Genomic DNA, 10,168 nt, shown 5'->3' on the forward strand with positions numbered 1-10,168 from the left:
CGCTCTTCCCCTTTATACCATAATCACAGATGTATCTGCTGTGGTTTTTTTCTTCTTTAGAACAGAATCTACTAATTCTTACAATACAAAACATCAGGCTTCTTGATTTATAGCTGGTCTTACTCTCTCTCTGGAAATTTTTTTAAAGTTATTCCTACATTCACCGTCTTCCAGGTGTAGGGTTCCACACAGCTTTTAGCACAAGGTTAAAGCCACAGTTGGTGGTCTAGCTACTCCACTTGCCTTCCTTTAGAACTTTTGAATTAATATTCCCTCGTGCTGCCAACTTATTACTGCTTATTTTAACTGCTTGCAGTATTGCATCTACAAGCTGCTTCAACATAATCCACTCTCCAGCGAGCTGCTCAGAAAGAAGTGTCCTGGCATGGTCACTGCATTAAACACTGATGTGGAACTCACATTTTGTTTTCCTGCTATGGCTGGAAAGGCCTTTTGTAACTTGATCATCTACCCAGCCCCATATATTTTTGTCTGGCTTCCTGCCACAGGCAAGTCTGAAAAAAGGAATTACTCTTCTCATGCCCATTGCAACTTCGAAAAACTACTTTTTTGGTTGGCTTCATTCTGGTTTTGGGGTTTAATTTGCTCATGTTTATGATCTCTCTCAGTTTCCTCACTTGCATACTATGTCAGATTTTTGAATGAGGCCTTCTCGCTTTTAATAACCTCCATTATTCTACTGTTAACCTCTATTATTCTACTGTTAACCTCCATTATTCTACTGTTAAGCCATGCCAACTTACTTTGGCTCTTTTTCAAGTGCCTTTGATAGGAGGTATGCAAGCATTTGCTCTGAACTTCGTATTGAGAGTTCTTAACTAGGCCCAGTGCAGCCTGTAAACTCAGCTGCTTGGATTTAGCTTCTATTTAACGACCTTCCTCATTTTTACTTAGTTCTGGTTTTTGAAATTAAGAACAAAAGCAGTGGGTCTGTCAGCCTCTGTTGCTTATGGGAGGTCATTAACCCTAATGGCATTAACATCTTTGATTCAGAATGCCTTTATAGCAACATTTTGAGCTTGGTCTTCAAAACCGAAAGTTGTTTCTTCTCTCACAAGTTCCTTGACTAATCACTACATCAAGCAGTCACTTTGTATTGTATGTAATGCTAGGGCATAACACTAAGGCTAAGCCATAACACTTAAGCCAGTTTCTCAACCGAGCACTGAAACATCACTTCACAGTCTCTTTGCCAGCTCCTGCGCATACTGCCTGTTTTGAAAACAAAACTCCACAAATCCTGATTTTCAGGCACATTTTGCCTCTGCTATACCTTTGCTACAACATCAGTTGACCACAGCTCTTACCCAGGAGCTAATCCAAGGTTTGGTCAGGTCAGGTACCTTTGGGCTCAAAAACCAAATCATCACATGGTTCTGTAAAGAACTAAATCCCACTATCTGTGCACACTTCACATAAGTTATCAGAAGGCTATAGACTGATTTAGAGCAAATTCTTTTAACACCTGCAAACCACAGAGTACTCTAACATTAGGTGAATTTTTAGCTTGCATCTCTACAGAAATCAAGTGCAATGAACTGGACAAAAGGGCATCTGATCACACTACCAGGCTGAGAGAGCCTCTCAAAAACTCACAGATGACATTATTCACACACTGTAAATGTAATACTTCTCCTTTCTGAATTAAAGCAAGCTGCACATCCTCTAACACTTTCTATTGATTAAAACCCCTCAGTAGATAATTAGGCACAAAAGAATTGAGGACAGTTGACAAGTTATTTGGTTAGATAATCAGGGCTTGAGAAACCATTACTACTTATTACACCGACACCCCTCAAAAACCAAGTGGTCTGGGAGGAGTAAATGGCAGAAAGAAAAAGAGGAAGAAACAGATCAGTGGATAGAGAGGAAGATGAAAAGATAGAGCTACTCTGAGAGGCTGCATGCAGGAACAGAAACAGTGCAAGATATCCTTTCAAAGGGGGTGACCACCCACACGCCCAATTATTTTCCAAAGTATTCACTTTCAAAACTGCCCGCTTCTGAACAGTTGCATGTGATGTAGCTTGTTCACACGGCCTCAGCAGAGCCTCAGTCCACCTGCTTTTTCAGCCTCCCTTCCACATCGGTGTTTAATCCCCACTCAGCTGACCGTATTGCCCTGGGGTTCATGCTACAAGTTCTTTTTGCACGCATGTGCCAGTTTAGTTTTTCTAGATTGAAAATACGTTTGGCAGAAGGCCACGTTTTCAGCTTCATAACCAACCAGTTGTAATCCCTAGACTTTACCCTAAGGACAAAGTGAATACTTGTAAATTAAACAAAACAGAGAAAACCGAAATTAAGTTTCCTGTACAAGTCAGTAAAGATGAAGTATCTTCAACATGCCCAGGTATTTATCAAATTTTCCTTCTGTCCTGACAATCCGTGCAGATCTGACTTCATCCAAACCTCCCCACTGTGTGTCCTCCACACAACTATTCTGTCAAAACCCCAACAGTCACAATGCTCCCACCCCATAAACAGCAGAGCACCTGCAATTGCTGCCTTTCTGCAGTATAGCACTTACCACAACTCTACACAAGCAGTAACTGCTACAGTGTGTCAAGGGCAGAAACTGCAAGCTACTATAGTGTGTTCATTTTGAGACCAGAACTCTCACAAATCCGAGTACAAGTGTCCCAAAAATCACTTGAAAAGCTTGAATACATACCTGTCATCCATCTCTATCCTTTTCATACTGTGGAGATGCAAGACAGCTAATATTATTGCTACCAGGAATATAACAGCACAGCACACACCTACACTGATATAAAACACACGGGTAGAAGTGGTGGGAGCTGCATTTACAGGATCAACTGAAACAGAAAGGTGAAAAGTTACTGAACCTTTCTCAAAACCAACCTAAACCAAAAAAAGAAAACAAAAAGACCCCAAACCAACCCCACAACAAACAATGTTTTATCAGTTCCCAGCAGGCTTGAGGGCAGTGCTGCTGTCCCCAGACTTGCCCCTGGTGCCCCACCACCCAGATCCAGCAGGAAGCAGGACACAGGCTGCCAAGGCAAACCATGGTAACTCCCAGAGGAGTGGGCACCACAGTTCCTGCTGCAGCAAAGCAGGGCAGAGTCCTGTAAGCTACTCAATGTCTCCATTTATTTACTAGCACAAAAGGAGGGTTCCTAGTGCAGGATAAAAGCTAGCAGGAACATCCTAAAATGGTCTTGTTGGTCCTGCTTGCACAACTCCTAAACCCTCTACCATGACTCCCATGCTGCAACCACAGTAAGAGCATGGACAAACCTGGCCTCCAGCTTAGCTGAGCCCCAACGCAGCAAATGTTGAGTGTCCCATCAATATTACCCTGACCTTTTGGAAGAAATTCTGGGTCCAGACTTGCTAGTTGGGGCTGGAAAAGCAAGAGTCACCTGCACACCAGGACACACACCAATTCAGTAATAAAGTAAGACTGGTTCTTAGGTGCAGTGTGAGAGTGGTGCTTACTCACTGCCCAAACGTGCCAGAACACACAACTTCATCTGCTCCTCCTTTTATGGTACGATGCGTGGATTACGGCCCCCTGACCTGAATTTTAATGTAGCAGTTTTAACAGGGCAAATAATCTTCTTTCTCAACAAAATCTCAACTGCAGTGAGGTTTACAGCAAAATTCTGCAGTTCCACCATGTTGAACCCGGGACACTCCTTGGCAGCAGAGGGGTGCCTGCTGTGCTGGCCTTCACCTGCTGCCAAGAAGCCACAAGGGCAGAGGAACCGGAGGCAGGAGGCCTAGCTATTCCCAATTTTACATCATGCATCGTGGAGAACAATTGCCCTGGAAGAGTCAGCAGGTAGTAAAGAGAAAACCGAGCAAGGTGCTCTACTGCTTTTCAAAAACATTTTGGCAAAAAGGGTTTACATTTTGGGTACTAGAGAGGCTGAACACAGTCAGCTGGTGATATTTTCAACTAGGAGTAAAAGAAAACACCTCATTCTATTTATTCAATACTGACAAGTTAAAACAGCAAACCAGACAAGTTGTAAAGTCAAGAAAATAGATCAGTCACGTACGGAAACTAAAGCCCCTAACGCGCAACAAAAAAAAAAATTCTAGAGGAGACTTGGGATAGGTTTTTTCCTCTTCACTAGTATATATTCCCAGTTAAAATAATAAATTACAAAAAAACCCACTAAAATATTGCATATAGCACAGACTATCTAGAGGGACTGTTTTTATAGGGACGCTGTTGAAACAGAAAGAACATCACAAGTGTTTCATATTTTACACCCAAAGTAAGTTGTACACTCAGAATTACTTACAGAGAGCCTTGCTGGTGTTCTTATCAGATGATGGAGATTTTACCTCTGGTTCAAGCTCTAAAGAGATGAGAGACAACTATTAAGCTGGTATACATTTATTACTGCAGCCCTTCACAGGAAGTCAATTGCCTCATTTACAGAAAAACAAATCTGCTTTTCCAAAAAGGTGAGCTGCCTTTAGGACTACAGTTACCTCTAGATTTCCATTTTAAATATCTAACCATTGTATAATAAAAATCACACTTCTTTAAGACACATGGATCAGATATATTTAACCACTGATACATATGTCCATGCTTGAATCCACTGAATCTACCTACCTCAAAAAGCCCTCTGGCTTGTCCAAATTCCAAAGCAGGAGACGGTAGAAAGTGGAGGTACAAAGTATGTGAGCGTATGATAAGAAACTAAACAGAGACCTCACAGAATCAGTTACGACAGGAGAGAAAGTAATTTCTTGAATGTTCAGTCAATACTACCCTGACCTTTTGGAAGAAATTCTGGATCCAGTCTAATGTTACTCATCCTAGGAAGAACTTAAAAGATGCAGCCATGGGGACTGTGGCCTTTTCAGCTGATGCTACAGCCACAAGCATTTTAAAACTGAAGGATAAAAAAAGTAATGCCTATTCCAATACTCATAAATATGGAACAAAAGGCACAAGTACAATACACGGATTCAGGTGTGAAAAGTAGTCCTTCAGAAAGGGGATAAATCTTCCTTGAGCTTACTATGAGTCTGGTCACTAAGAGAAGCAGTGCAAACCAAGAGAATGCAGGCTGTGGAGATGACTTCAGATGAACCTCACTGAGGATCTGCACACTGATGAGGCAATATAACAGACTGCCGGGGCTGCAAAGGTGCAGTCACACTTCACATCCCCCTTCCTGCTCTCAGCTGTGAAGAGCTGCTTCCTCCCCAGCACAGCCTCTTCTGACTTCTCGGTAAGCCAGTTCAGCTTGATAAACTTGGGTAAAAGTAATCCAGGGGAAGGGGAGGGAACAATCTGGGAGTTCTCCCTGCCTCCCTCCCAAGCTTTAGGACAAACTATTGTGAATTCCTTGAGCAAAACCACTAGCAAGTTCCTGCATATTTTTAACTTATGAACTATATTAAATCAGAAATCCCCAGATGTTCTGTACCAATCACCACACACCAAAGAAAGTCACTGACATTTTTATGAGACCACAGAAACATCTTTATAAGAGTCACATCTGCACAGTTTAGGAAGTGGCTCCATCTCGCACACCCAGATAACTGTGCGGTACCTATGGAAAGCTCCTCTGCACATTCAGCAGCTCAGTAACCTATGAATGTATAAGCAGTGCTGACCTTCCGCACTTAGAGCATTTGAAAAGTACCTAGGAAAAAATGAAATAAAGGTAAAAATGTCGACATTATCAGGCAGATCTCCATTTCCACTAGAAAAAGAGATACACTTCCAATTAAGAATGATCTTCCCATATCATCAATGCAAGGAACATGAGTATCTTGACATTACATGCTAAAAAGCCGCACTAACTCTTTTCACTCACACCTTCCAGAAGTTCATCCTTAGATATTCATACCCAAGAGAAGTGACAAACTTCCCTCTGAAAAGCCAACTGCTGTCCTCAAAGGGTCCAACTAAACTGAACAGAGCCAGGAGGGGCATGTAGGGAGGTGGCCATTCTCCTTGAGAATAGGACACCCCAGCCTATCCCCAGTTCTTGGGATACTCTAAAATAATTTTCTTCTCATGCCTATGAAAGGCATCTTCTAGGAAGCAGCACCAGGAGACAGACACAATCCAAGAGTAAACTGTACTTGCATATTCCCAAGTCAAAACACAGAAGAGTCGCTCTGGGATTTCTGAAGTCTGCCTTATCTACCAAGATCATTTTGGACTCCCAAGTCTGAAAGGCTAACACTTGCTTACATTCTCTAGTCAATTTTATCACAATTTATAAGCTAAGTAGATTTTGTTGTTAATTCTTAGAACAACTTGAATATTCAGAGTGCTGTAATGGAGGAAACTAGTTTCTTCTTTGCAAGCACAACCGATAAAATGGTTTTTGCTGTACGTAAAAAGGTCAGAACGCTTGCAGAATGTGTTCATCCATCACCTTGTGCTTTTATCAAAAGTCCCCGTTCGTCTCTCAAAGGGCAAAATTTTACCTCTTCCCATTGTCTCCAACGTTCACTCTCAAGAATGTTACTCATGTCCTGGATCATACACCTTCACACTCCTTTTTCCTATCATACTTGAACACTAAAAGCTTTTTAATATTTGAAACTTCATGTCTTACTTTTGTAGCACATTTTCCTCCGTTTGAAATTTAAAACTGTGATGTTTTTTGATGAAGTCATTGTCAAGTTGAGCTGCATTAGTATTGTGACCTCAGAGTCAAGTCTGCCAGCACAGAAGAGTTCGACACAAAACACTGTAAACAGACAGAGGCATTACAATTAAATTCAAGCGCTTTCCAGACACTGTGGTGAAAAAAGTTTTAAATGATAAAGGCGTTTTTAAATTATGCTTATAATATACATTTTTAAAGAACTTGCTATTGAGAAATGCTATTTTAGTCTTCATGCCTTGTAATTTCAGACAACTATTAAAGTGTATAGACTTTAAATTTATGTGATTACATTAAAAGGTTACAGATTACTGAAATTGTATTTGCAGATAAATGACCACCAGCTTTGGTGTTAAAGTACTGTCACATGAGAAACCTCCGTTATCACAGCAAATCAGAAGTTTTAGTTTTCCTTGTTGCTTCTTCAAATGCTAGGAAGGTTAGCTTTTCTCACAATCATTAAATTCAAATATTTTCATCTCTGCAAATCTGACTAGAATCAAAGCTTAAACTAACATGACATTATTTACTTTCTGGCTTATGTACCAGTATTATTTACGCCAAAAAAGCAGACACAAGCCTAACTTCCCAGTGTCTGTTTTCACAAAAATGGTACACAACCAAAACATCAATATACATTTTATCACCCCTTGAGTATCTAACAGAGTACAAGACAGTGAAGAACTATACTCAAACAAGCATGAATGATGATCATTTGCACATTTCCTGGAACAAATGCAATTGTTTCTAGTATAAATTCTATGGAGGAGCTAGTATATATTCAAAATAGTTTTCTCAGTTTTAAACTTACCATAAGCTCTTCAACAAATTAACAACTCCCACACACCTTGAAACATCATATCTATAGGCTAGAGAAATTAAAAGGTGTGGATTTTAAAATCAATGCAATTGTTAATTCTCATTGCTGAAAGAGAAAGGAACCTTGTGGTTGTACATATACTTTAAAAAGTCATGTTTCCAGGAAAATCTCTACCCTCCACTAAACACGGGGGTTGTGTGTGGAATATTTCTCTCAGACAAATCGTCTCAATCTGTAATATCCTTATAGCAATGTCCTAAGTTTGCAGAAGACCTGCAAAGATATTACGTATAATAGAGAAAAATTATGCTCTCACGCAACACTACACACATTTTGGAAAAAACAAAGTACCACCAGAAAGTATTATTAGTACCAGCACTAGCTGTGCACTTTCAAGGGGTGGGGAGTTTACCTGAAAGTGTGCGAGGAACCTCCCCTTGAAGAGAAATGTTGGCCTGGGGCATAGCCATAGCCATGGGATTATCTACCTGAAATCCGAGTTTATACTCAACCTGTAACAACAGTTGAAAGACAAAAAACATATAAGAAATCTCTACAGTAAATAATTCTTCCTGAAATTAAAAAACTGTATCTTACTTTCAAAGAATGCTGGTGATTTTAGGTGCCCAAATTCAAGGTTTCTTATGTGAAGTCTAAATATCAGACTTTTGTGATGGTTCAAACTAAGACAGCCAAAATAGCAGCCACTCTTGAAACCATCCTTTGAAATTTGGAGCCAAATGTAAAGTGCTGTATTAAAAAAAACCAAACCACCACAAACCTCACTTACTAATACTTTTAAATTTACTTGTTCAAAAGCCAGCTTGTTAAAACCACAGGAATTCAAAATATTCCCCATCCTCTAGTCATTTTTATAAACTGCACAGCCAAAATTGCTTACGAACAGTTTATTCACCTATAGCCAAGATTTTGTTTCCACTTAAGAAGCTGATTCTGCAAATATTCGTTTGAAAAAAAGTAGAGGACCTATTGTAACTAAGTCATAAGCTCCCACTGGAAATTCATCCTATCCCTCCACACGCAGTTGAATCACTTTGGTTGGACCTTCTTTGCCCCTGTTAGTTTCTTTTCCCCCTTTCTAAAGCCTAACATGATGCATTTATATTGTCAATTTATTTTTCAGTCAAGATGCCAAGGCTAGAAACACAACCCAGTTTCTAATCTCCTATAAACTGCACTACACTCATTCCATAGTCAGCACGGAGGATGCTGAGTGGTACAATCACGGTAACTGAAGCAGGGCTGCACAACTCAGAAAGTCCTATTCAAAATTCACAGACAGGCCCAAGGAAACTCAGGGCAGGTAGCTCCTGGCTGAAATTGTAACAAGGAAACTCCTTCAAAGGTCCTACTCAAACCGCCACTGACTGAACTGCCTGTGAAGGCAGAACACGGTATCAATTAGAAGGGCTGGCTTGCACTCTACCCAACACTATTGCAGGCCAAAATTCCATGTTGTAGGAAGTTACACGTCAAAGGGAAGGACGCTAGCAGAAGGAATCTTCAGAAATTGCACCGGTGGAGTTGTTAAATATTGCTCTTCTTACCACAGTCTTTCCTACTTAAGGACAGAAGAACAACCATCACTGAAGTTTAAAATAAGAGAATGAACATCTGGCAGAGACCTGATTCAAAGAACGCAGATGTGAAACCCAACAGCCAATGTGACTACGAAGCCGGTATTCTTTACCGTGACGTCGGACGCACAGGGGGATACCTCCTCCACTCTATGCGTACTTACAGGGGGTCTGACTACATCATTTATACTGTTAACAACTACATATGCATTATCTTTCCAGGGAGTAATAAGAATATTATAATCATTCGCCCCAAATTCATTTACATAATCCGTCCCTCTCTTGGGCATGCACAGTGTCCTCTGGTGGTCTTGAGTGGTGGTCGTTTGATGAAGGCTGGAGTCTTCCTCTTAGATGAACTTTTCACCTTTCTGTCCTGATGCATGCTCTGTTGCGTTTCTCTGAGACAGCACATTCTTATCCCGAGTTAATTAACTTTCGTCCTCGTTATCTCCCTTAACATTTGATTTCCAGAGGCTTCAGTTCATGACTGACCTTTCTGTGCATTCAATGCACTGCCACAAGAGATTCCGCAGACAGTAGCTTGCGAGAAGCAAAAAGTATAAAATACTTCAAAAGAAGCTCTTAACCTTTCTAAAACAAGAAAGGATATATATATGTTTGGATACATATCATCTTAACTTACTGCCTGAAATCCTACAATTCATTCTTTCGCAGCTAGCATATGCTAATTTTTGCCAAGAAAAAAGCCATTGAGTTATAATAGTAATTATCCACTACGGCATACTGATCACGTATCAAGTACTCAACCACAGAAGTCATGACTGCTTACCTTGGATTTAGCATGCCAGCTGAAGTGAAGACTGTTGGTCTCGCTGGGTATTAAGAGATTGAAGGACAATGCATAGTGATTAACCACATCATTCCTCACGTAAGACAACTCTGCATGGAGACCTGTAACAAGAGAGAAAAGACTCAGACAGGGAAGAACATGACCAGGAGTAACATACCGGAACAAACAACTCTCAGTGCCACCAGCTCCACCTGTATCAGTATGTTTAAGCAACTACTTTCTCAAGTCCATAAATTCAATTCCACGTTTGGAGATCAATGCTCATGCACAGAATCATCTGGTTGGAAGAGACCTT

The 10,168-nt window shown here is 40.5% G+C and overlaps 1 protein-coding gene across 1 annotated transcript in view; it reads right to left on the reverse strand.

Annotated features, from left to right (window-relative positions):
• LOC104489366 (tyrosine-protein kinase RYK-like) overlaps nucleotides 1-9,974 on the reverse strand; it is a gene marked incomplete at both ends in the record, with an annotated part of 17,602 nt that extends 7,628 nt beyond the window's left edge. Inside the window, 5 exons of the mRNA XM_010131517.1 lie at nucleotides 2,696-2,840; nucleotides 4,302-4,358; nucleotides 6,591-6,725; nucleotides 7,874-7,973; nucleotides 9,853-9,974. Of these exons, the coding sequence (XP_010129819.1) occupies nucleotides 2,696-2,840; nucleotides 4,302-4,358; nucleotides 6,591-6,725; nucleotides 7,874-7,973; nucleotides 9,853-9,974 (559 nt within the window). The remainder of the gene's footprint in view (nucleotides 1-2,695; nucleotides 2,841-4,301; nucleotides 4,359-6,590; nucleotides 6,726-7,873; nucleotides 7,974-9,852) is intronic.
• Between the last annotated feature and the right edge of the window lie 194 nt (nucleotides 9,975-10,168).

This window comes from Buceros rhinoceros, unplaced genomic scaffold, assembly GCF_000710305.1.
Source record: "Buceros rhinoceros silvestris isolate BGI_N320 unplaced genomic scaffold, ASM71030v1 scaffold13162, whole genome shotgun sequence".
Taxonomy (NCBI): Eukaryota; Metazoa; Chordata; class Aves; order Bucerotiformes; family Bucerotidae; genus Buceros; species Buceros rhinoceros.